Raw genomic sequence first — 27,352 nt, forward strand, 5'->3', positions numbered from 1 at the left:
CTTTGAGCAGCAGCTCAAGTCTTCCAATGCTCAAGCTTGCCTGCAGATACCCAAAAGAACGGAAGTGCTGCCATCAGCCTCCAGTTGGTGAGACATTCAGGGGTGTGTGGGAGGGGGCTGGTAAAAACCTGCAACTAGCATAACATAGTAGACATCTGTATGTCACTGAGACAGGATTGTGAGGCAGGAATCTGCTTGGAATATGCAGATATTCCTCAGTGTCCAGGATTCCTTAAGCAATGGGGGTTGTGACTCGGGGTGAAGTGGGGGGAGACTTGGTATCTATGAAAGAGCTAGAGCTTGAGGCAGCTGGCATCTTAGCGGTGTCTCTTTTGTGGGTGTTTCCAGCTAGTAGTCTTGATTCCTTTATAGCTCTACAGACAGGAAAGAATGCCTGGCAAAAATAAAGTCTAACTGAATACTCTATGCAAATGGCTCCCTCTCAGCTGGGTAAAGATGACAAATGAATGAAAATCTCCAGTTAACCAAACCTCACCAGGCATTCGATGGTTGTTTTATATTAAGAAGAAATGCAAAGAAAACCCAGAAAGTTAATTTGCATAAGGTGACACAGCTAGTCAGTGGTCTTTCAGGGTCTCCTGATCGCCTTGCCTAGAGATCTAGAGGTGGTAGGCACTCATAGTCTTAATATTTAAAATATTAGATATTTATATATGATATACCTTCAGATATTGTAACATGTTGGGATGTGGGTGCTAAGAGAAAGCCATGGCAACAACCAAAAGATGCAAATTTGTAACTCATATATGTGAAAAATGGAAGGGTCTGCTCAGAGTTTTAAGATAAGAATTGGTTGAAGTAAATGCTAAGGCTTTTAATATGCAGGCATAAAAGCAAATGGTTCTGCTTTCTGCTAGGGTATTGAGCCCACTTTCTATTAAGGAATGAAATAGGACAAAGTCCTGTGAACTTCATGCTTTTACAAATAATTCAATTAAAAGAATTTTTTTTTGGTTTTTCGAGACAGGGTTTCTCTGTGACTTTGGAGGCTGTCCTGGAACTAGCTCTGGTAGATCAGGCTGGTCTGGAACTCACAGAGATCTGCCTGCCTCTGCCTCCCGAGTGCTGGGACTAATGGCGTGCACCACCGCCGCCGGGCAAATTAAAAGAATGTTAACACATTTCAGTCATCATGGAATGATAGAATGTCAGGGTGAAGTCTGGCAAGAAGTTAACTAGACCTTTTTTTAAATTTGTTTGTTTATTTTGTTTTTGTTTTCTGTAATACTAGAGAGCCAAGCAGTTTGGCCATGGTCACATCAATCAATTGTAGAGAGGAAGTCACATCCCAGTGCCTGGTTTCCCTAGGTCAGGGCTTTTCTTCCCCTGGACGATGAGGCCTCCTTTCTCACTAGCAGTATTCCGTCCCATCCTCTCCTGATCAGAGCAATCCAGTGTCTTTGGGACCAACCCATTTCTATGCAACACTCCTTCAACTCTTCAGATCCACCTGCTCCGTCTCACCTGCTGAAATAGAAGGAGCAGCAGGAAGAACAGGTTATCTTTTCAATTATCTTTAAAGTAAGGATTTTAAATCACACGTTAAGAGTCTGCCAACATCTTTGTTGCATCTATAATCAATTTTCTCCAAAGGGTGTGTGTGTGTGTGTGTGTGTGTGTGTGTGTGTGTGTGTGTGTGTGTGTAGCTGCAGCTATACTGAAGACAACTATTGAACTACCACAAAAAATACAGAGAGAGAGAGAGAGAAGGAGAGAGACTGGTTTTAAAGAAACTGGCTCCCATGATTGTAGAGACTTGGTTAGCCTGAATTTGATGAAGATCAGTAGTCTGGGGACCCCAGAAAGAGTTGCAGTTAGAATCTAAGCTGTCTGCTGACAGATTTCCTTCTTGCTAGGAGAGGTTAATCCTTGTCCATTCAAGGCTTTCAACCAATTAGGTAAGGTCACTCACATTATGGAGGCAAATATATTTTACTTTAAAGTCCATCAATTTAAATGGTTTATCTTATCCAGAAAACAATTTTATAAAAACATCCAGAACAACATTGTTGTTTGGTTGGTTTGGTTTTTTTGTTTTGTTTTGTTTTTGAGACAGGGCTTATCTGTGTAGTGCTGACCGTCCTAGAAGAACTATCTCTGTAGACCAGGCTGGCCTTGAACTCACAGAGATCTACTTGCCTCTGCTGGGATTAAAGGCATGTGCCACCACAGCCCAGCCCAGAATAACGTTTAACCAAATATCGAATAATAGTGATTCAGTCATGGTTCATCAAACTAGCTGTCACAATGTGCTTCGACTCTTTCAAAATTAATACAAATCATGCTGGTAGGTTTGATTCCTAGTCATACTTGTTGCTGAGTTCCCCCCTCCCCATTCAATAGTAATGATTTTTTTTTCACAAACTTGTGTGTGTATATGTGTGTCATTTCAGAGCCCCTTTAAACTCATTACCTTGTCTTCGTTTTCCAGTTCAAAGTGGGCATTGAAGACACATTTGTCACTATTGCATGGAATGCCAAATGACAGTCAGTGACAGCACTGGGAAATCATGGACAGTTCCATCATGAGCTGTTACTCTAGAGTGAACACATTGGGAATCACTGTGTTGACCACATACAGGACACTTCCAATATAGTCAGTCCACAAGTCAACATGTGTGAGTGGTTCTACCCAAAGAACCTTATAAACTGCTACATGAACCATCCCTGTTTTACAAGCTAGATTAGAGTGAGCACGACTACACAGCGAGTGTGAGAAAAACTTGAAAGAGGGCAAATGAGATGACTCAACATGTCAAAATACTTAAACTCAGGCCTAAGGACCTGAGTTCCATGGCTGGGTGACATCATGAAAGAACCAACTCCTGAAAGCTGTCCTGTGACCTCCACATCTGTTCCACGGCACGTGTGCACCCTCACACACAAGCACACACAGAATTAAGTTACTTAATGAACTTATTCTTGCAATTAAAACTTGAAAGAAATAAGCTGTCAGTTGTGCGCAAGGTCCAAAGCTAGCTTCCAGGTCACTTTCTGACTTGGGACTTGCTGTATACAAGGTCTGAATTCTGGATGCTCTTAGATCCCTTCCACAGCCTGGGACTCCATGACTGGTATTCGTAGCAACAGTATCCCTAATTCATATTCTCTCTGATTTGCTGCTGTAGTTTCTAGGCTTGCAGAAATCACTCTTTCTAATGCCTCTCAGGTGGAGCGCAAGCTACAGATAACCTGCGCAGCGCCAGCCTTCCGCCTTCCGTCATGGAAAAGAGGCTTGTAAAGCAGGAGGTGAGAAGGCTGCTGTGAGTATCTCGGAGAGTAACTTTCGTTTCTGACCCTTGCGCGTGGAATGCTGTCACAGATGGTCTGGATATTGGCAGGTGCACAGAAAGCTAAGGAGGGATCCCTCTGCTCTGCAGCAGAAAGCCGGCAGATGCTCTGGTCCCTGTCTCTGCCTGGCAGGCACATGGGATGCAAGGCAGGGTGCAGACTGTCTTAGGAAAATGCTTCTGCAGCAGCAGCATGCATGTGCAAGGAACCCCCACAGCCTAGCAGGACAGGTTGCACCACTGAAGGGGGGGCAGCACTTAACTGGCAAAAGTCATAGATACCTAGATGTGGCCAGCGTTTAAACCAGAGCCTCTGCTGCTTCTGTTGCCAAGCTTAACAACCAAGTAGCCCAGCTCCTTTTTCTTGACTTCTAAACTTTCTTGATTAATAAAGAAAAGATCAAGTTTCCTATACTTTTTTCCATCCCAATCAGTTTTTCTCCAGCCTGGTACTTTGAAAATGTTTATAAAAAATCACACAGCGTACAACAGGAAGAGATCACATTTTATTTTGTATGTATTGTTGCTACAACGCTAATGGCTTTTTCATCAAAGATCTATCTTATCATGCCTTTAGTCCCAGCACTATGGGAGGCAGAAGCCAATGGGCCTCTGTGAATTCAACTGGCTTGGTCTACAGAATTCTGGGACAACCATAACTACGTAGAGACTCTATCTCAAACAAACAAACCAATACATAAATAAATAAATATTTCCTTGCTGACCATGCTAACTCCAGGCAGAATGTCCAATGCTAGTGTGTTCTATGAAAAACACTACAAAAATATATTCTTTTATGTGATGGCCTCTTTTTTTACACTTTTTAAAATTAATTTATTTTTATATTCCAATCCCAGTTCCCCCTCCCTCTTCTCCTCCCGATCTCTCCACTCCCCCCTCCTCTCATCTGCTTCATGGAGAGAGTAAGGCCTCCCCCAGCAAGTCTAAGTCTGTCCCATCACCTAGTTGAGGCAGGACCAAGGCACCTCTCCACCCCCACACCCCTGTATAGGTATAGCCTCTTCTTAGAATATAAACACCCATAGGAGGTAGTGTCTGCTTCTGTCTCCTGCTTGGATTAAAGGCATGAACTACCACTCCCAGCAGGAAATCTTTTATTTTTTTTGCAAAAAAATTGTGTCTGTGTGTTGACATTTTGCATTCTTTCTGCTTTCCAACAATGAGATTAATATTAAGATTAATATGATTTAAATTCATTATGATTAGATGTTTTAAACCTGCAGCCTTTGGAGATCACTATCCAAGCTAAAATTAAATATTAACAGCTACTAGACCATCAATGACTTCCATTGCATATTTGTCGGGGTAAGGGGAGGGACTGGGAAGAAAGCCTCTTTCTGAAGACAGAACTCTATGTCATTCCCCATAGCTCAATGCTGTTTTCTTGCTTTTAAGGGGAGAGTATATTGGCATCAGACTTCGGGAAAATGAATTTGATCCAAAAGGAAGAGGTCAACTCAGCTTTCTAGATGAGATGGTAAAGAATGTCATTCTGGTACAACTCTCATTGCGTTCTGTATGTAACACACACACACACTCACACACACACACACACACACACAAAATCACATCCATATGAGCACCCTGTCCTCCTTCTTATGTTTTCCTCGCCCTGAGGTTATCCCTATGATCATGTTCACCCATTAAATAGAAAGCAAAAAGAATGTGGACATAAACATAGGGAGAAAAAAACTAAAAACAAATGACTGCAAGATAAAAATTAGCAATGAGGCTGGGCAGTGATAGTCCATACCTTTAATGCCAGCACTCGGGAGGCAGAGGCAGGCAGATCTCTGTGAGTTCGAGACCTGGTCTACAAGAGCTAGTTCCAGGACAGCCTCCAAAGCCACAGAAAAACCCTGCCTCAAAAACCCCTCCCACAAAAAAAAAATTAGCAATCAGGTAGTTCTCCGCTGTAGTCACTTGTCATTGTTTGCATTATCACCGTAAAGGCAAAGTGATACAGGACTCTCAAATATTTTTCATTATTCATACTGAGTTCACGTGAAGTTCTGCTGGCTCACTACACAGAAATTAGAGAAGAAACTACATAAAGATTTAGTCCAAAAGAAATAAGTAAACTCAGCTTGCCCCCTGCCCACAGGCTATCCTTGTGCTGAGAGGGATGTCTCTTTTCCTCAGTTTCCCTCTGTGTAAAGCCAGGGTTTGTAATTAAGCCTGCCTCTCTGTGTGCACACACCACACAGGAAGTTAAACAGATCAGAGCTGTGCTTCTCAAACTTTAATGAGGTTTTATTACAGAGCTATTTTGATTGTGGAGGTTGGGGATAGGCTGGGTGATTGTATTTCTAATGAACATTGACCAGTGTGACTGGTCCAGGTATCAAACTCCAGATGAGGTTTCAACAAATGACCATGGTCCAAACCCCTTATTTATTATTTAGGTTGACATTTTACTTTAGTCATGTCCCTGGAGGGCATCATCACAATACTTGGAAATTCTTAGAACCTTAACCAAACCCAAACCAACCTTCGCCTTCCTGGATATGGAGATGGAAAGGACATGTTGATAATAAGTGGCACATATGCTTGTTAATAAGAGCTTGCAGATGATTGTACTCGGTGTGAGCCTCTCCATCTGTCACTCAGTTGGGTCTATCCTGCCCATTGCTCATGCTATGTGCCCTGGAATGTCCTTCTCCAACTGCAGAAATCCCATTTTCCTAAGCCTTAGTTCTGAGGACTCCTCGGTGAAGCCTCCCAGGATTGTTTCTGTCTCCCCAGGTGAGCGCAGCAGTGCCTTCCTCCCACCTCACCCCCGCTTTCCTGTCCCCTGGGAGTGCATTTCTAATACCAAACAGGATCAGAAAATGTTCACTATAGCCTTATTTCTCCACTCTCTCCTTTTACCTTTTTAAAATTTAAGGAGAGGGAGGCTCAACACTCACCAATGCCTCACCCAAGAATATATATATACCCTTTGAGTTCTTGGCAATCACAGTGTGAGGCCACATTCCCCAGTTCCCAGTTGAGGATTCTTTTCTGGACCATGCACAGCAAGTAACTGCTTAGTCGGAGCTAAAGTAAGTGCCTGAAGATCCTGAAACATCTCTAGCTGAGCATCGGGCTACTTATAAAGGACTCTCCACCCCAGTTGAAACGTGACAGGGGCTTATTGATGCCATTGTCAGGGTATCTGAACCCACGCCCATGACCTCTGCTCTCTACTTCCCAATTCCAGGCCCACTATGACTTAGCCATCAGTGTTGCTTGTCAGTGGCTACATCCCTCAGAAGACTTAACTTGGCTCCAATGGGAGAAACTGTAAGTTGAAATGTGTCTGATGTTTTTCTTTTTAATTCATTTATGTAGTGTGGGTAGGAAGACAAGCATGTGCACACATTCTTGTGTATGGATGTGGGTGTATGCAGAGGTCAGGGGTCAATGTCAGTGTCTTCCTCTGTCACTCTTCATCTTAGTTTTTGAGATAGCATCTCTCTCCCACTGAATCTGGAGCTTACCACCAGCAAGCCCGGCTGGCCAGTCACCTCCAGGGAGCCTCCTCCTGCCCCCATCTCCATCTTCCCAGCACTAGGATTGCAGGCTGTGCCACCACGCCCAGATTTTGACATGGCCGATGAGGAAAGGCTCCAAACTCAGCTCTTCATGCTTGCACAAGACAAGCACTTTACATACTTAGCCGTATCCACAGCCCTTGCGGTTTTCCCTTTTAAAGTGTGACTCTCATTGAAGGAGGGAGTTCCAGCCCTGGCTGGCGTCTTCTTGTGATGAACTCTGATCTAGAAACACAGGTCAAACTTCTTCCTCCAGCCAGAAGCCTGCAGACATGCTACAGCTGCAGCCTGAGGACGTTTGTACTTCTAATCATTGGTTTCTGTCCAGTTAAAAAAAAATCTTGCTCTTTTCTGAGAAGCGTTGAGTTCATTGTATTATATACAAGCTATTTTTAAATGGACAGTTCTGTAGGTAAAGCTTGAAATTGTCTCCCAAGGACTGTCTTACCCAGTTTCTGGAGCATATAAACAGCTAAGTACTTGAGTCTGTGTGATCACTTCCTGTCCAAAATTATCAGCATTTTCCTTCAAGTGTATCAAGAGATGCAGCAGCCACATTCTACTGGTCAGAACAGGGAACTGAGAGGCCACGATTAAATAGCTCATTCCAAAGTCCAGATACTGTTTCTATTCCATGCTCCTGGCTCAAGGTCACAGTTAGGAATTGACAGTAATAAGCAGTTTGAACAACCTCAAGGAAGAAACAAGAGCAAGTCCTCCCCCATCTGAAAAGTTTGTGAATTGCACAGTAATTCCAAACTCAGGCTGATGAGATGTCTCAGTGGACAAAGAACTTTCCAACAAGCCTGACTGTCTGAGTTCAGTCACCAGAGCTCACATGATGGAAGGAGAGAACGCGTTCCCTCAAAATGTCTTCAAACTTTCACAGGTACTCCACAGTGAAGCAAGCTCTCTGTCTCTGTCTCTGTCTCTGTCTCTGTCTCTGTCTCTGTCTCTCTCTCTCTCTCTCTCTCTCTCACACACACACACACACACACTAAATAAATATGTTTTTTTTTAACCTCACTTGATGCTACCAGGTCATTTTCCTACCCAGTCCTTTTCTTCTGGGTGGACACTATTAGTGTCAGCTCATTTCATAACAAGGTTCGGTCCAAACCGGGATGGATTTAAACAAACAACAAGCAGACAAGACATGTGTCTCAGTTTCTTGATTTGTCTAGTCATGGAACACACCAGACAGACCCATTTTCAGAACCAACCAGCCTCCCTAAAGCTGTGCAAGCTCCCAGTAAAGTAAGGCAGGTTCCCTCCGAGCAGACGATGAGAATCGGAGTGATACCTGCTAGCAAAGCCATAGCCAACCACCATGGGGCCAGTTGGCATTCGTGACAGCTCTAGTGAAAACAGACAAGGAAAAAAGTCATCACTTGGTTGGAAGATTAAAAATTCAAAGTATGCGTTTCATCAACAGAAAATCAATCATAGCGCAGTCATTGCTGGGTTACCCATGGATTAGTATCACAACCTTAGCAGGTGTCAAAAAGAATGAGAAGAGGAGCCTGGAAGATAGATAGATGACTCGGTCAGCGTTCACTGTGCGAGCAAGGGGACTTGAATTTGGTCCCCAGCATTCACATAAACCACTGGGCATGGTGGCTTAGATTTATAGTCACAGCACTGAAGAGGCCAAGAGGTGGGTGGATCCTTGGTGTTTGGTGGCCTCCTACTCTTCTTGGTGAGCCTCAGGTTCAGTGAGAGACCCTGACTCAAAAACCAAGGTGAATGGCTCCAGAGGGATGGTGTCTGAGATTGGCCTCCGTCCTCCATATACACACACACCACCCACGACTCTTTTCCATCCGTATTTCCCCTTAGGAAAGTGCCACTTCATGGCAGACCAGTGTATCCAAACAGAAGACAGAGAGAAGCAGTGATCTTATCATCTTACGCTGGAGTCTTAATGGTGAGGGAAAGAACACTGTACACAGACAGACCTTCCATGTCTTTTTCTTTTACTTTTTAATTTTTAAAAAATTTTTCAAGGCAGGGTTTCTCTGTGTATCTCTGCCGTCCTGGAACTTGCTCTGTAGCCCAGGCTGACCTCAAACTCATAGAGATCCACCTGCCTCTGCCTCCCAAGTGCTAGCAGATCAAAGGCGTGCGCCACCACTGCCAGGCTTCATTCCATGACTTCTTCTAAGTTCATTTTGGTACTGAGGCATGTTTATGTGTTTTCAATATTGGTTCTAAATGCCTGGGATTTACTAATAGTAAAATTTATGATTTTAAATGCATAATAAAAAATTTAGCTTCCATACCATATTGTGAAAATGTTTATGGGAGAGAAGAAAAAAAGATGAGAGATATTGTTATCTAGAAAATTTGTTTACACCTTAATACGTATTATCTACTTGCTGTGTTACCCCACACTGTTTATTAGAGCCATTGGAACTGCTGTAATTTTGTTTCTTTCTTTTTTCTTTTTTCTTTTTTTTTGATTTTTCAAGACAGGGTTTCTCTGTGGCTTTGGAGGCTATCCTAGAACTAGCTCTTGTAGACCAGGCTGGTCTAGAACTCACAGAGATCTGCCTGCCTCTGCCTCTGCCTCCCTAGTGCTGGGATTAAAGGCATGACAACACATTGTTTTTATTTCACAGAACAGTATCCCAATTGAGGAAGTCCTTAAAATTTATGGGGCCTCTTCTTCTGCCAATCCTGATTCTACCAAGGTAAGCCTAATATGGGACTTTTTTGTTGTTGTTTTGTTTTTTGATTTGTTTTTTGAGACAGGGCTTCTCTGTGTAGACCTGGATGTTCTGGATCTCACTCTGTAGACCAGGCTGACCTCAAACTCACAGAGATCCGCTTGACTCTGCCTCAAGTGCTGGGATTGAAGGCGGGTGCTGCTGTCACCGCCATCACCACCACCGGGAAATATGGAACTACTAATACCAAGGATGTATACATGCTAAGGATTGAATGGGCCTGTTTATGGGTATGCTAAGCAAGTGCTCTACTGACATATACTCCCAGCCCTTAGTTCATGTGTACATGTGTGTTTCTGGGAACTCTGCTCAGAGTCTTCTACATCCTAAGCATCCGTTTTACCATTGAACTACATTCTCAGACCTTGGATGAGATTATTTAGCATGTACATCCACATGATATATTTTCAGGCATCAGGTAAATAGCAATTTTATGTCAAAAAGTGAAAACTGGACTAATGAGATTGTAGTTCCTGCAGTCAATCCCGACCCCCTGGTTCAAATCCCAACACCTATGTAATGGAAGAGAAAACACGACACTCCTGCAGGCTGCCCTCTGGCCTTGGCATGAATGCTGTGGCACACAAGTGCCCACCGTCCCCTGTTGTAGCCATCTGTACTAGCCCCATGTTGTGACATCAATCTGCTGTAGCCGTCTTTGTGGGGTTTCAGTTGGATCCAGGCGACCTGCCAGGTTCGTACATGAGAGGGGGGAGTGTGGATTAAGAAATGACAGGTGAAAGCACTAAGAAAAAGACAGAGACACAGGATAGACTCAGGAGGGCAGCCCAGTGACCACCGGATGCCCCAGGTTTATTCTTCAACAGTCTTAAGTACCCCAACCAAAAGGGGGACATGGCAAAGACTTCTTTATCATGTACAAGGAACAGACAGACTTTGCTCCTTAATTCTCCAAACATTTAGTAACCACACCTTAGACTCAATTTCTCTTTATCTGGCTTTAAGGATCAAGAGTAATCACACCTCAGACCAAGTCTGTTGTTACTAAGATAAGACATCCACTGCTAAGATCAAACATCTATAGTAGCCATTCCTTGGACCTTTAGGTCTTAATGACTTAACCTTGGAAGATTAAGGACGGTTTGAACTCTGACTTTAAGCCAAGATGAAGAGGAGCTATTTCTGTGAGCCCTGACACTCAACCTTCCTAAGCTGCAACCCTTTACTACAGTTCCTCATGTTGTGGTGATCCCAACCACAAAATTATTTTGTTGCTACTTCCTACCTGTAATTTTGCTGCTGCTAAGAATCATAATATAAATATTTGATATGCAGGATATCGGATATGCAACCTCCAAAGGGGTCAACATCCATTGCTTTAGGGTGTAACAAAAGTAGTCACAAGAAGTTGGAAACTTTGTGTTAAAAGTACCCATGCATAGTAAGATGTTTCTCTTTTGGGGGGGAGCATACCACTCAGCTCCCAAATGAATCACACACAGAGGCTTATTCTTAGTTATGAGTGCTCAGCCTTAGCTTGGCTTGTTTCTATCCAGCTTTTCTTAAATTAACCTGACTACCTTTTGTCTCTGGGCCTTTCCTGTTCTCTTACTTGTGTAAACCTCACTCTTACCAGTGGATTGCTGTGTAGGTGGATGGCTGGACGAATGGCCCCCGATGTCCTCCTCTCCTGTTCTCTTGCTGCTCTTCTATTTATACTCTACTTGCCAGCCCCACTGATCCTAGCTCCTGCCTTGCTATTGGCCATTCAGCTCCTTATTAGACCATCAGGTGTTTTAGACAGGCACAGAATAACAGCTTTGCAGAGTCCAACAAATGCAGGATAGACAAAAGTCACACACCTTAAGATAATATTCTACCACAGCATGTATTCCGGGGCACTTTGGGGACAATGTGGAAACATAGTACAGTGCAATTTCTCATTATCCGGCCTCAAGGGTCAAGAGTATCCCCACCTCAGACTACGTCTGTTGTTATCTAGATAAGGCATCCATGGCCAAGATCAAACATCTACAGTAGCTACACCTTAGACCTTTAGGTCTTATGACTTTAACCTTGGAAGACTAAGGACAGTTTTGAAATCTGACCTTAAGTCAAGATGAAGAGGAGCCATCTTTATGGATCCCTGACAACCCTCCCCCCAGATAAATAATTGTATTGTTTTTGTTTTTCAAGATAGGACTTCTCTGTATAGTTCTGGCTGTCCTGGAACTGGCTCTGTAGACCAGGATGGCCTCAAACTCAGATCTGCCTGCCTCCTGAGTGCTGGGATTAAAAGCCTGCACCACCAGTGAACAGGCAATAATTCTAATTTTAATAATCAGATGCAGCCACATCTTGAGTCACACATGCGTGTAAAATGCCCCCTTGTAAGTGGAGCAGTATCTAATAGCTGCCAGTGTGCTTTGTGGATGGCTGAGTCTAGCAGCAGAGAGAGCACTGGGGTAGGAGTCCAGATCCCATTGTTTCTGCCCACTGCAACTTCTACTCATGCTTTCAGTAACATGGACCTAGCAAGTCATACTCTGCCATTTGTTTGATGTATTTTACCATCCAGAATGAGGACCAAATCCATAAGGCTTATGCTTAAGCAAAAAGACCCAGGTAATGATGGTAATGATGGGCACCTGCCTTTTCTCATTGGTCTCTTGGGCATCACCAGCAGGATGAACCAGTGCAGAGCTCTGATTTTCCCTCTCCAGAGCCCTCGGTAGGTCCTTTTCCTTCTTTGGACCTCTATGTTTTATTCTTTTATCTTTAAAAAAAAGTGTGGACTGGAGAGATGGATCAGAGGTTAAGAACACTGTTTTTCCAGAGTTCCTGAGTTCAATTCCCAGCAACCACATGGAGGCTCACAACCATCTATAATGAGATCTGGTGCTCTCTTCTGGGCTGCAGACATACATGCAGGCAGAATACTGTATATATAATAAATAAATCTTTAAAAAAAAAAGAAAAGAAAAATTGTTCTCTTGCCAGATGTGGTGGCACATACCTGTAATCTCAGCACTTGGATGATGGAGGCAGGAGGATCAGAAGTTTAAGGTCATCCTTGGTAACATAGGGAATTCAGGCCAGCCTGGGTTACCTGAAGTCCTGTATTTGAAAAACAGAAGTATTCAGAATGATTTTCAAGCCGGTTCCCTTCTCAGAGATGATCAATGTATGAATACTCAGTAAGAATTTAAATACTAGCTATGATCCCTTTAATGATGGAAATTTCCTTGGGGAGGGGGAGAGGCTGAACCACCCCTGCCCTTCTGCTCACTGTGCTTTGTCTGATTGTCCCAAATATCTCTGGATTTGGTAGAGTCACGTGTAGAGCCAGGACTCGGAATAACCACAGGAGAGTTGCCCACTGTGTTTCCTTACTTGTAGATGGTGGTATGTAAACAATGGGTCCCAAACACGGGGCCGCTATACCCTGTTCCTGTCCCCACAGACCACAGTATGTAAGCAATGGGTCACAATCACAAGGCCGTTTGGAAGGATTCAGAAGGCAGGCAGGGCAGGACCGGGGTCAGTACAGTTATTTATCACCTATGCTTGTACCTGCAGACTGTGCTGTATAAGCGATAAGTCACGGAAGTTTAAGTGCCCACCTCATCCGCCTCCATAGCCAAGAATTTTACTAAGACCTGTGTTTTTGAAACCAGCCTCCTCAGCACCTGCTGAGAGCCAAGTTCCCTCAGTCTCTGAAGGAATCACAGCTTTCTCCTGACCACAGTACTACTTATTTGTTTATTCTTTTACTCTTTCAAACTCTGTAGTTGAATGTCAGGAATGCACCATTGAACAAGTTAGGGCAGCAAGGTACCTTTCTGTGGCTGGGTTTTTCTTTGGGGCTGCCAGCTCATAAAAAACGACAGGAAGACTTCTTATTAATTATGAAAGCTCCATCCATGGCTTCGGCTCGTTCCTAACTAGGTCTCATACCTTAACCATTATATGATCTACCTTCTTTTTTTTTTTTTTTTTTTTTTTTGGTTTTTCCGAGACAGGGTTTCTATGTGGCTTTGGAGGCTGTCCTGGAACTCGCTTGGTAGTCCAGGCTGGTCTCGAACTCACAGAGATCCGCCTGCCTCTGCCTCCCGAGTGCTGGGATTAAAGGCGTGCGCCACCAACGCCCGGCTTGATCTACCTTCTATCATGTGGCGTTGCCTCTCTTCCTTCTTGTTCCTTCTCCATCTCTCCTGTCATCTCCCACGTGCCTAGATTCTCCTCCTCTTCCTTTTTCTCCCTGGACATCCTGCCTATACCTCCTGCCTATCCATTGGCCATTCAACATTTTATTACACCCATCACAGCAGATACAACTTCACATAGTGTACAAGCATCTCACAACACCTTTTCTTATAAGTCTCATATTCTGTATGGAGGTTTACCATGACCGGTGCTCTTAAGGGACTGAGGAGCTTTATAAGCTGAAGAAAAACCAGCTCTTGTGGTGTTCTGCTCTCACACCCCACACTGCTCAGTTCTCTGCAACATTCTTTCTGCAGCCCTGTCTTCTCTCTTCCCTCGACAAATATGCCCCAAACCTTGAGCCCCGCTCACTGTTTTTCACTTATGATTTTCTCTCCTTCGTCTTCTAGCTGTGGGGAGGTGTCAGTCACATTGCTTGATCAACTAAGTCTCAGTTCCCATGCTTCATTCTGAAGGAGACGATGCTGTGACCTCCTGGTTTGGTGGGGTTATCAGCCGGGATTTGTAAAAGTCTGTGGTGTCTGAGCAGCTGGGCTAAAACAGGAGGCCATACTGATTACAGGTGGACCTGTCCACACCATCACATATTCAGTCATGAAAGAGCTTCTGCTCAGTGACATGAAGCCTTCCCTTATCCTCGTTCTCAGACCAACAATGAGAAGTGGGGATGTAGTCTGGACTACAAAGTGACCAGCTTGGAAGAGACACGGGTCATATTGCACCAGGGACCACTTTCCTCAGAAGCCTGCATTGCCTTGTGGGCATGGGTGGAGATCATCTATTGGTTCACATATGAAAGGAATTTGCCTACTGCTCACTGTAGGACTCTGAACTCTTGCTGCCACTGCCTGGGTTTCAGTTCCAGCTCTGACAGGTTTAAGCACAATGACCTGGGCATGCCCAATGTCCACAAACATTTGTTTTGTCTAGAAGGTGAGAGTGTTGTGGCCGATAGGTGAGTCAGACCAATGAAGCCTTAGTGTTTAGCACATGAAAACCTTAAAATAATAGTCAGAATTAAGGTTCTGGAACTCAAGACTGGACAATTAAGTGGGCAACTAAGTTAGTCTATGTTCTTCTATATCAGGGTTTAATTTATTTCCTTTTCGTTTTCTTTTTTCTCTCTTTCTTTTTTTTTTTTTTCAAGACAGGGTTTCTCTGTGTAGCCCTGACTGTCTTGGAACTCACTCTGGAGCCCAGACTGGCCTGAAACTGGCATAAAACCACCTGCTCTGCCTCCAAAGCATCAAGTACTGGGATTAAAGGCATGCACTACCACACCCAGCTTCTTTTTCTTTTTGGGGGGGGGTGGGGCAGAGTCTTGTGATGTAGCCCAGGCTAGCCTTGACCTCACTGTGTAGTCAAATTGGCCCTGACGTTGAAGCAATCCCCCTCTCAGTATCCCCCCATACCTAGCTTTATATCAGGATTTCCTAACTTCTTGAGCCAGACAGTTCTGTGTTGTATGTGTTGGAAACTGGGTCTGGGAACTGCCATGTGCAGTGAAGGATTTAGCGCTATGCCTGGCCTCTAACTAGCAGAGGCAAGAAGCTCCTCTCCATTTGTGACAGTTAAAAATGCTTCCCAACTGTCAAATGTGTCACGTCTGATTGAGACTCATGGCTCTAAGCATCCAAACATTAAGCGGCTAATCAAGTGTGTATATTATTAACACAATGCAAGCTTGGCCTATCTGAGTAACCAATTCCCCAAATGATTGCGGTTTGAGGAAGTAATGCTAGCAGTCCCTCCCCCCACCCCAACCAGGAGCTCCTTGCAGAATTGCAGGCTTGACTGCGCCTAGAGGACTTCAACTTGGATGAAAAACCAGCAGGATCTCTTAGTGGCAATGGAGCATGTCAAAAATAAAATTGTAGGACTACCTTAGGGTTTAACATAACTTCAAAAGTAATGGTTTTAATTAGAAGCCCGAGTGGTTTAAAAGCAATAGATGTTGTCACAGGTTCTTTAATTACCACTTCTATCGGAATGACCTTTGATTCCTTTGTACAAAATGTCGCCTAAGCAACAGCTGAAATAGTTTCTAAGCCAGAGTTTAAAACCTGGCAGAATACAAATCTGATTAGAATGAATTTCCGGCAACTGGAAAGGACTTGTGGGAACTGTGCGCTGCCTAGTGACTTTATCTGGGACTCTCTGCCACCCCCTGGTGATAGAAAGGTGGCACAGCAGGTACTGTTCACTATCAGCCGCAGGCCTGATAGATGGCCATTTTTTGTTAACAAGGAATTTGGTTTGTCTTGTCTTGTTTTTCTGATGAGGAGTCTGGACTCAGAAAAGGTTCAACTAAGACCGTTACATAAGTGTGGGATATTTAACATTGCCTTCAGATATATATAAAATGCATAGCTGAATTAAATGGAAGAAAAATCGTAAATTGTCCATGAGCCTATAAAGCAACTGATAAAAACATTCTTCAGCCTCGTTTGACGGAAGGGGACAAAAGAAAGGAAAGCAGAGAGAATAAAAGTGGGTGGAAGGAGAGAAGGGCGCTGAACAAAGAACCCCAGGGCCTCAGCTTTCCTCTGTCTTCCCATAGCTCACCCCATCTTTAGAACCAGCGTTCAAATCCGTCGTAAGCAACACTCATAACTCCCTAGGCAAAGCAGACATGGCCAGACCCAGACCCATGCGCTCCTAGCTGCGTGCCTCCCATAAGTTATTTTTCCCTGATCTCAAGTCCCTATGTGTAACTAGGCCTGAGGTCAGGTCCCCAACCACACCTGGCTGTTCTGAGGACTAAGTGGGACCGTGCATATCAACTACATGATGGCCCTGGGGAGCCGTCCACAGTACTGCCATTACTGCTAAGCCAGCCCTGCTGGGGACACCAGCCTCTTCCTTCCTGCCAGCAACCGGCTCTTCCTGTTGTAAACAGAAGAACCTATCTGTCCTTCCTTCCTTCCTTTCTTTCTTTCTTTCTTTCTTTCCTTTCTTTCTTTCTTTCTTTCTTTCTTTCTTTCTTTCTTTCTTTCTTTCTTTCTTTCTTTCTTTCTTTCCTTTCTTTCTTCCTTCCTTCCTTCCTTCCTTTCCTTCTTTCTTTCTTTCTTTCTTTCTTTCTCTCTCCCTCTCTCTCTCTCTTTCTTTCTTTCTTTCTTTCTTTCTTCCCGCCTTCCTTCCTTCCTTCCTTCCTTTCCTTCTTTCTTTTTTCAAGACAGGGTTTCTCTGTGTAATTACCTTAGCTGTGCTGGAACTCTCTCTGTAGACAGGCTGGCCTCGAACTCAGACATTCACCTGTGAACCTACATTTTCAATAAAAACTGTAGAGTAACATATTGGAGTAATCGAGGATTCAAAAGCATGCCTTTGATACTAGTTATGTCCACCTACACTCCAGGTCCTATTGGGCTCAGTATATCATCAATATTAATTATGTCCTAATTAACACCATATATGATTAAAGTATAATGACTCAGCAACCAAGCCTACCAAGTGCAAAGCGAGCTTACCATCCTCACCTGCCACGCATGTTTTCACCACATAGGCAAGTTTAGTCGTATGCCATTTCATCTCACACAGTGGTGGGTTTTGTTTGCGTTTTTGCAGGGCTGCAATTGCAGACAGGGCCTTGTGTCTCCTGCACCTCATAGGCATGCACACTGTCCCTGAGCTACATCTTGAGTCTTGTGTGTGTGTGTGTGTGTGTGTGTGTGTGTGTGCCTGTTTTTGGAGGTCCAATGTTGACATTGTGTGTCCTCTTCAATCATGCAACACCTTTGATTTTACTTTGCATGTTTATGTGTGTGTGTGGTGCACATTATGTGTATATACATATTTGCGTGTGTATGCATGTCCAAATGTGCAAATGCATGTAGAAGCCAGAGGTTGGTGTCAGGCCCTCAGTCACTCTCCTCTATGGTTACTGAGGTTTGCTCTCTCACCGGGTGAGAGGGAGGTTAGACCTCTGAGTTGTTTTCTCTGCGTGTTTCTGTTGAGCAGCCTGGACGGCTCGTGTCTAGGAAGTTGCTAAACCACAGAGTATGAGCTTGCTCAACACTCCCACGAAGCCAATTGTTTTCCAAAGTGATTGCACTGTTCTGTCAGCAGTGGATGCTATCTACACAGATACTTTCAAAATAGAGAGAATGTGTAAATTAGTAGTTGACCACAGACTTTGCTGGGGGTTGTTGTGGCATTGTTTGTCTGTTTGACAGTGTGCCTCCTAGCGCAGGCTGACCTCAAACTCACCACAGAGGAAAGGACGACTTTGAATTTGTGATCCTCCTGCCTCCATCATCTGTGGCTTTAATTCATATTCTGATGACCAATCAACAACTGTTTATATTTCCTCTTTGGGAAACGGCATATTAAGGTCATTTGTCTATCTTTCTGATGAATTGTCCTTCTGTCTCTTTCCATCTTTCTTCCCCCCTCCCGTACCCCCGCCCCCAAGACTGAGTCAGGGCTTTTGGGAAAACTACTATAGGACAGCATCAGTTGAGGCATAGGCTTCCCCAATAATTTGTAAAGTTTTCACCAACAGAAAAATGTTCTGAAATATAGTTTTGCAATATCCCAGCCACATTTTCAGAACTCCCTGGGTTTGTGCGAGTGATCCTTCCAGGCAACATGCCTGGTTTTGACTTTGGTACCTGATAGCTGTAAGATTCTGTCCAACTGTTTTGATACCAAGGGTCAGAGCCCAGACCCCCTCCCCACACACTTCTTGTCTTGATGAAGTCATAACAATATTTGTATTTATTTAAAATATATTTATAGCATTTCACCTCTCCCTTGCCTCCTTTCTAACCCTCCTCCTTCCTCCACTCTTCCTCCCCTTTTATTGTTGCTATAGCAATATTATAATAAATTATTGCTTCAGTCTGATAGGCAGGAGATAAAGACTTGACCCTTGCCTCCTCCCTTGTATGTGGTCCTCTCCATGCCTTCTTTGGATCAGTTCCTGCATGCCTTGACACAACCTCATCTTCCCTCAGTTTGAAGAAACTTCCACTGACTGTGCTGTGGCATTTATCAAGCTCACAGACTAAAATGTGATTAATATAATCCTTTAGCAGAGAGATGATGAGAACAGACTCAGAGTTAAAACACGATTGACTCCAGGTTAGGTCCAAGCGTCACCCTACATTTATAATAATCCTTCAAATAAAGGAAGGAAGCTAAATGAATGGCTGGTGTGAATCATAGATTATCAGGACTCAAGGACCCTCATCAGATAGTCAAGTTGGCAGTGACCTCTGCAAATCTCAGGTCGGCCTCCCCTGGGGCAGGGACACTGGAGCCTGATAAATACCTACTTTTTGTTGATTTTTTTTGTTTGTTTGTTTTTTGTTTTTATCCAGGATAGCACAGGAGCCTATTTCCCTTTCCTCGCGCCTGACACACAGCAGCCATAATTACCAATCCCTACCTAAAGCCTCTTTTCCAGTTAGTTCTTGTGCCGTAAGGTCATCATTCAAAACAGGTATTTTAGTTTGTTTCCTGTTACTGTAATAAAGAAATCTGACAGTTTAAGAGAGATAGGGTTTGACTCACAGTTTCAGAGTATAGTCCATCACGGTGGGGATGTCAAGGAGGCAGGAACTTGGAGAATTTGAAGGGCACAATACATCCACAGTCAAGCAAAGAGCAATGAGTTAATGCATGCTCGATAGCATTTAGCTTGCTTCTTCACTGTCGCACAATGCACTAGCCCTTACTAAGGAATAGTGCCACCCACAGTGGAGACGGTCTCCCAACCTCAATTAAGGCAGTGAATAAAAGACTCCATGGACCCTCACAGGCCAACCCAATCTAAACAATTGCTGATTGAGGTCCCCTCCTCCATGAAACTTGACAATTAAAATTAATCATCACAATAGGTTCTGTGCTTCTTGAAGGGAGAGATCAAAGTTTATGTTTATGCTCAGTTCTTTATGTCACTAACGTAATTAAATGTACATAATTTTAAGTGGACACAAAGCACAAAAGGAAGAAGAGTTACTAGTGTGTGTGTGTTTGATGGGTGTGTATGCATTCGTGTGTGTACAAACTTGCATAAGTGTGCAGCATACGTAAGTGCACACTGAGTGTGGAAAGCTGAAGCTGACATTGGGCATCTTCGGTGGATCTCGGCCTTATGTTTTGGCGGAGGGGTCTCACTGAAGCAGGAGCTCACCACTTCAGTTACACTGTCTGACCCCCTAGCCCCAGGGCCCCTCCTATCACCTCCTTCCCTGCACAGAGACTCTAAGTGTGCACTTCCTCACTAGCTTTTTCACTCGATCAAAGAGGTTCTAACTCTGAAGCGCTAATCTAATTAATCTTAATCGATAAAAACCTGGGAGTCAGATATGGGGTAAAAACCTGGAAGATCACAGAACCAAGAGTTGCCAGCTACTTAACCTTGTATTGAGTCAGAGTTTGGCTGTGAATAACACTAAAGATGGATGAAGATAAAGAGGTTCTGGATCTGTAACATTCCAACTCTATGTAATCATAAAGTTCGAATCAGGCAATCAGCCTTGCAGAACCCTTAACATGGGCATGGCTTATCACACTTGCCATTTAATCCATGTTTCTTGTATGGTATAACAGGAATTCTATAGATATAGGGGAATATGGCTCACTTGTCACATGTATCACAATTCCAAAAACTGTTGCGATCACAGGCTCCATCTAGGTCTCTGCTCAGCTCTCCCTGTGTTGTAGACGTCAGCCTGGTTGTCTAACAGTTGCTGGAGTGCCTCCTGTCTCAACTATGCTGCAGACATGATAAGGCGAAGAATTCTTTTCCTCCCTAAGTAAATGTGTCCTGAGTCTCACAGAGCACACTGTTCTGTGCAATATGGGTAAAAGCCTCCTCATATAGTCACATTTAACTAGAAGGGAGGACCGAGGGCACAGATTTCTATCTGGGCGACAGCATGTCTAACTGTCCCCAAAAGGAAAGAAAGATGGCTCTTGGGAGGCCACTAGAAACCTCTGTCACATTTTCTAAGCCACACAAGGAATGAAGTTAGATGGCTGTGATGTGAATGCAATCAGGTATTTCTAATTCTGCATCTGCAGGTTGAAGGGCTTTCAGCCCTTACAGACTATTCCTTAGCAGTGCTAAGAGTAGGTGACTGCACCTCTCCTGCAATCAGGAACACTGCTATCTACAATCCGCCATGTCTCAACATGGAGATAAGAGGAGAAAACAATGTGACCCCTCTCACCAAACTCCCAGAGCTTATAGGATCTGTATGAAGACCAGCATAGCCGATGAAACCATACGCAGAAAAAGGGAGATTATATAGTCAACCTCTCGTGCATATAAACGCTAAAATTCTCAAGAATAAACTATGCTCACCGAGGAAAGGCGAAAAAGATATCTAACCATCTTTTACTATCATGTGTGCTGTGTGTATGTGTATTTGTGTGTGTACACATATGCATGTTTGCGTATGTACACATATGTGCAGAGATCAGAGGTCAACGGTAGGTGTCATCCTCAGTTGATCTCCACTTTGTTTTTTGAGGCAGGATCTCTCACTGAAACTGGAGCTCACCGTTACTGGACTGGTTGGCCAGTGAGCTCTAGAGGGTCACACCACTAATGTTACAAGCATGGTCTACTACATGAGGCTTTTAGGGGGGAGCTGGGGTTCTGAACTCAGGCCCTCATGTGTGTGTACAGTGGTCATTTTGACAACTGAGCTATTTCCTTCATCCAAGATACATGTTCTGAGAAATGCACATGACAAAATGAATGCAGACTTACCCTTTAGAAAAATTACAGCTTTGGAATTTAGGTGGTGATGTGACTATCTATGCTTATGGACAGTCACAAATGTCCCACTGTGGGACAGGAAGTTGATGGTGGGAGGCTGTGGGCGTGTGTGTAAATTCCCTGTAAACCTAAGATTACTGTTCATGTCAAAGTTATTAAAAATTTTTAAATAGTTAAGGTAATACTTGTGTTATTTTCTAATCACAATAAAGTAATACTTAACAGAGTAAGACAATTGAGAACATCCTTAACCAGTTAAAGTATATTTTGAAATATATAAAAAACATCATATGGAATAACAGTATCTTCCTTGAAGTAAGACATAGATCAATGGCTGGAGAGATGACTCAGTCATTAAGCTTCTAGAGGTCCTGAGTTCAATTTCCAGAAACCACATGGTGGCTCACCACTGTCTATAGTGGAATCTGATACCCTTTTCTGGTGTGCATGCAAACAGAGTATATATATATATATATATATATATATATATATATATATAAATAAATCTTTGAAGCTGGAGAGATGGCTCAGCAGTTAAGAGCACTCTCTGCTCTTCCAATAGACCTGGGTTAAATTCCCAGTCCCACAAGGCAACTCAAGACTATCTGTGACTCCAGTTCCAGGGTACCTGACATCCTCATACATACATACATGCAGGCAAAACACCAATGCACATAAAATAATGATAATAAAGAAATACATCGGGCTGGAGAGATGGCTCAGAGGTTAAGAGCACTGGCTGCTCTTACAGAGGTCCTGAGTTCAATTCCCAGCAACCACATGATGGCTCACAACCATCGGCAATGAGATCTGGTGCCCTCTTCTGGCCTGCAGACATACATGAAGTACATAATAAATAAAGTCTTAAAAAAAAAAACCTAACATATTCTTCAGGAACCTGCCAGCTACTTAAGTCTATTCATTTACCAAAAAAAAAAAAAAAAAAAAAAAAAAAAAAAGCTGGGCATTGGTGGCACACGCCTTTAATCCCAGCACTTGGGAGGCAGAGGCAGGTGGATCTCCGTGAGTTCAAGGCCAGCCTAGTCAACAGAGTGAGTTCTAGGACAGCCTCCAAAGCTACAGAAAAACCCTGTCTCGAACCCCCCCTTCCCCCAAGCCCCACCCCCACTCCCAGAGAAAGAAAAGAAAACAAAGTATGGACAGATGATATTAACTATAAAGTAAAAAGCAGACTTAGGAAAAAGTCTAACAGAATCTGTAGGAGATTTCTACACTGCAAACTTCAAATGATGTTGGTATTAGGAAAGGCCTAAGTGAGTGGAAAGATACAGCATTCATGGATTAGAACACTGGTGGTTGTGAAATCCTCAACCCTCCCTACTGAGCAACCCAGAGACTAACTCACCCAGAAAGCTAGCTCTTACCCCCCATTTCCTTCCTTCATCCCTCAGCCCAATTCTCTTGTCTCTTGTTGGGCAAGCAATTGTCAAATCGGTAGGAAGCACAGAAGCCAAGAATAGACAGTCTGGGAAAGGAAGTCAAAGCTGGGGACAGCTGCCTTGGATACCCGGCCTACTGCTAAACTGTGGGGCAGCACCAATGGGGGTAAGCATTGGCCAAATGACCATGAACCAGAATGTAGACTGGCAGCAAATCCACACCATCCTTTGTCCTGGACTTTGGACAAAGGTGACACAATGTGCATGGGAAAGATGAGCTGTCAACAATGTTGGCTCAGCTCTTGTCCTCCCTCTCACACCATGAACAAAAGTCCTTCCTGGAGGACCGTGGAAGATAAAAGCAAGAAAGCCACCAGAGAAAGTGGAAAAGACTGCATTTTTTTTTAATGATGGGAGTGAATCAAGGGCCTTCGGATGGTAGACAAGCATTCTTCAACAGAACCCCAGGCGATTTTAGAATTTTAAATCAGACTCTGTCACTCTAGTGCTTTAAACAGCCTATCCCAGCCAAGTCTTTTAATTGGTTATTTAATACAAAGTAGTCAGTCCTGGACCATATACATGCAAGCCTCACTAAACGGATCCATTGGGTTGTATTGGTAGATTCATGCCTTTATATATTACATATGACATTAATAATAAACATGAGGCCACCAGTTAGAGACAGAAGGGCATGGGAGGAGTTGGAAGAAGGAGGAAGAATGGAGGAAGTGATATAATTATATATATATATATATTTTTTGGTTTTTTGAGACAGGGTTTCTCTGTGGCTTTTGGAGTCTGTCCTGGAACTCGCTCTGTAGACCAGGCTGGCCTCGAACTCACAGACTCACAGAGATCTGCCTGCCTCTGTCTCCCGAGTGCTAGGATTAAAGGTGTGTGCCACCAATGCCCGGCATAATTATATTTTTATTTCAAAAGGTTACTAATAAAGTTAAGAGCATATTTAAAAAACATTCCAGTGGCATAAGTAGCAATGCCCAGCCTATACTGTGCATTGGTTTGTGGGGACAGGGAGTAGCAGGTGAGGGCATGACGTCAGGGCAAGTTCCTCACTCGGATGAGGGAATACTTGAGTTCCACAGAGAAGGCAAGTCAGAAGCCTAGGGAACTGTGAGGAATGTCGGGCGCAAAGGGGACTTCTGTGTTATGGGAACCAAGCACAGAGCAGAGCCTGTAAATGAAGACCACATTCACCCTCCTTTCGGATGCTTCGTCAATACACCAGGACCCGGAGCTGGTGAGACACACCATGTGCTGTACGCAACCAGTGCTCCCCACACGAGGCTCACACAGCTGTAAAAACTGCAGTGTCTTCTTCCAGGTCTCCCAGGCTCTGTTGCCCCGCCGCTCTCTGCACCCTTTTGCAATGTTGACAGCACCCAACGCAGCAGAGTGCAACCACAGACAGAGTAAGTCTGCTTCCTTCTGGCTGCAGAGAAAGCTAACCAGGAGATGAGCCCCCCAAGTGAGGTTAAATGGTTACACTGACTAGATTTCTGTCTGGTGAGATAAAAAAAAAAAACCAGGATCCTTCACAACTTGATGCTCCCCTCCCCTATTTTACCCTAACCAGAAAGGTTTATTTCTTAGATCCTTTGGTGAGGGGGGGCAATGTGGTCCTGAAAGGCAAGATCTAACTAACATGGCAGCGAGCACATTTTTCTAAAGTTTTATACTCTGATGTGGTTACTCTCCATGACTGCAGGTGTCAAGTTGAGGAGAGGAGCAATGACTAAACAAGCCTCCAGCAGCTCTACAAAGAAAGCAATGGTTCAGAATGGCAATCTGGCAAAAGGTGCTCACACACACAGCTCAAGAACAAAGTAAGTCTAAACATGGATGCTGTGAGATGACTGTGCCTACATTGTGTTGGACATTGAGAATTTGGAGTTGGGGTTCTGGATGTGAATACAGAGCCCATTACTTCTCAGCTGCATGGTTTTGAGTAGGTTATGTAACCATTTCATACCTTAGGTGAGAGAGAGAGAGAGACAGAGACAGAGAGAGACAGAGACACACACAGAGAGAGAGAGAGAGAGAGAGAGAGAGAGAGAGAGAGAGACAGACAGAGAGAGAGAGAGAGAGAGAGAGAGAGAGAGAGAGAGAGAGAGAGAGAGAGAGAGAGAGAGAGAATAATGGTACTTAATCGGGATTATGGATGAGTGGTTAGAATGGTACTTGCTACATGGTGAAGCCTAAATACGTATTAGCCATAATTAGCTTTCAACACTTGAAAATTGCTCTTCAGAAGGGAATGAGCTATTTTTCAGTTTATTCAGATAGGGTGGCTTACTTTAGTGTCTACACCTACAATGTTCCGGATGAGAATTCTATCATAAAGGAGAATTTTGTCTTTTCTTTCGCAGCATCTCCCAAATCCATTTTCCCTATCCATCCAGTCCTCCACTGTTATGTAGAATTTAAAGACTAGTCAGAGGTGGATAGGACTGGGGGAAAGTAGAAAAATTCTGTTGCAGTTGTCATGATAGTTACTACAGCTCTGGATTCTCAACCACAATATACAAGGTGAAAATAAATTAAACAGAAGTCAGAGAGACCAACTTGGTCAGTGCAATTGTCTTAGTTAGGTTTCTTTTCTTTTACTCTTTCACAACTGAGATTTTATTGGTTGAGGAGCAGAGTACACAGACATTTTAATTCCTAACACACTTACTCAAACTCTGAAGAGTCATATTTTATGTTCATGTACCCAAAAGAGCTACATGTTGTTTCTCTTTGAACTTATTCCAGTTATGGTTTTTGTTTTTTTTTTGTTTTGTTTTGTTTTTTTTTTTTTTGGTTTTACGAGACAGGGTTTCTCTGTATTGTTTTGGAGGCTGTCGGTCCAGCCCAGCCTCTAACTCACAGAGATCCGCCTACCTCTGCCTCCCGAGTGCTGGGATTAAAGGCGTGCACCACTACCGCCCGGCCCAGTTATGTTTTTTAAAACTCCCAGCTATTCTGGGAAACTTTGAAGGATTCCTTTTTATTGCACTGTCAGCTTCTTTTAATCAAAATGGATATGAACAGCATTCCCGGGAAAGCTAATCTCTCTGTGCTTTCCTTTCTTTCCTACAAAACAAAGAGTAGTATGTACCTCCCTGGGTTGTTTTAAGAACTAAATGAACTAATGGGTGTATAAAATCTCAAAGAATCACCAAGACCACACCCAGCAGAAAGACGCCCATCCCTCTCTTCCCATTCTCGGAGAACCCACAACACTGTGGAAGGAAGTCAAATGGAGGAGAGCTTAAACTTAAATCCAAAGTGGTAGACAAAACCTAAAGTAATATGCTAGAGCTGGAAAATGGTTTATGCTGGGTAATGCTAGTCCAAAGAAGTTTTTAAATTTAATTTGGAAATAATTCCATACTTAAAGGAATGTTGCCATAGTACAAAGGACATATTTCACCATCCATCGTTCCTGTTTGTTCTACTAGCTTTTTATGTCTTTCTCTTTATCTCTTCTCCCTTCTGTCGTGTGTGTGTGTGTGTGTGTGTGTGTGTGTGTGTGTGTATTGATAACCTTTTCTGAGCTATTAAAACTTGTACATACCCTATCAACTTACACTGTATATTTTACTTTATAGCTCCTAAAAGCAAAGTCATTCTCTTAAGTAATCAATTATTAACCCCAGAATCTAAAACATTCTATTTTATCTAAGCTATCACCCAAATAGCATTTTTTCACTTGCTCAAATAAATGTCCCCTTTAAAGGATCCAACATGAGATCACATACTATAGTCAGTTGGGAAATACACTTCATTTTTAGTTATTTCAGAATTGCTCCATGGAAATTCTTTTACATCTGCATGGATCTAACCATCTCTGTCGGTACCTGATGTTTGACCTTAGTTCTGTATCAATTGAAAGCTAGTGTATGTGTCTGTGTTATACCAATGTGCTTGGTACCAAAACCATCTTTTCCTTCTGCAGGTCGCTTAGAAATGATCACTAGTGTCATGGATGTGTAACAGCCTCTGGGAGCAGACAGGAAGCTTTGCCTTAGAGCTGCACTTGTCACCAGATCACTCTCTCCCTGCAGATAGCTATTGCTGTCAATGACATTGACCATCATGTTTCCCCTTGAGCCTTTTCCTCTTGGAAGCATATTGCACATATATTTTGGCAAAAGGAAAAAATGTCTATATCCTATGCTACTTCATTATACACCTGGAAGACTGCTGGAGCATTCGAAGGGGGTTCACTGTTTCTGGATAGGGTGAGACAGTCTGATTTTGATACATTTTTTAGCAAATGTGTAGCATTAAATATTGTACAGAATCATGGAGAAAGAGGTGGTTTTCCAAAGTTTAAACCCCAAATAAAATTGATTTCTCATTAGCATACTCTGAAATAGAAAAAAATGTAAACTCATTCCATTTCAATAAAGTTTGAAAAGAGAAA

General features: G+C 43.3%; 1 protein-coding gene across 1 annotated transcript; it reads left to right on the forward strand.

Annotated features, from left to right (window-relative positions):
• On the forward strand, positions 1-27,352 carry CUNH2orf80 (chromosome unknown C2orf80 homolog). Its single transcript, XM_021227335.2, has 9 exons — positions 1-87; positions 3,191-3,284; positions 4,728-4,809; positions 6,535-6,617; positions 8,708-8,795; positions 9,490-9,561; positions 24,266-24,353; positions 24,650-24,767; positions 26,882-27,352. Exons 1-9 carry the CDS (start codon positions 27-29, stop codon positions 26,901-26,903), a joined length of 708 nt encoding a protein of 235 aa, XP_021082994.2. The 5' UTR covers positions 1-26; the 3' UTR covers positions 26,904-27,352.

This window comes from Mesocricetus auratus, unplaced genomic scaffold, assembly GCF_017639785.1.
Source record: "Mesocricetus auratus isolate SY011 unplaced genomic scaffold, BCM_Maur_2.0 Super-Scaffold_100010, whole genome shotgun sequence".
Lineage (NCBI taxonomy): Eukaryota > Metazoa > Chordata > Mammalia > Rodentia > Cricetidae > Mesocricetus > Mesocricetus auratus.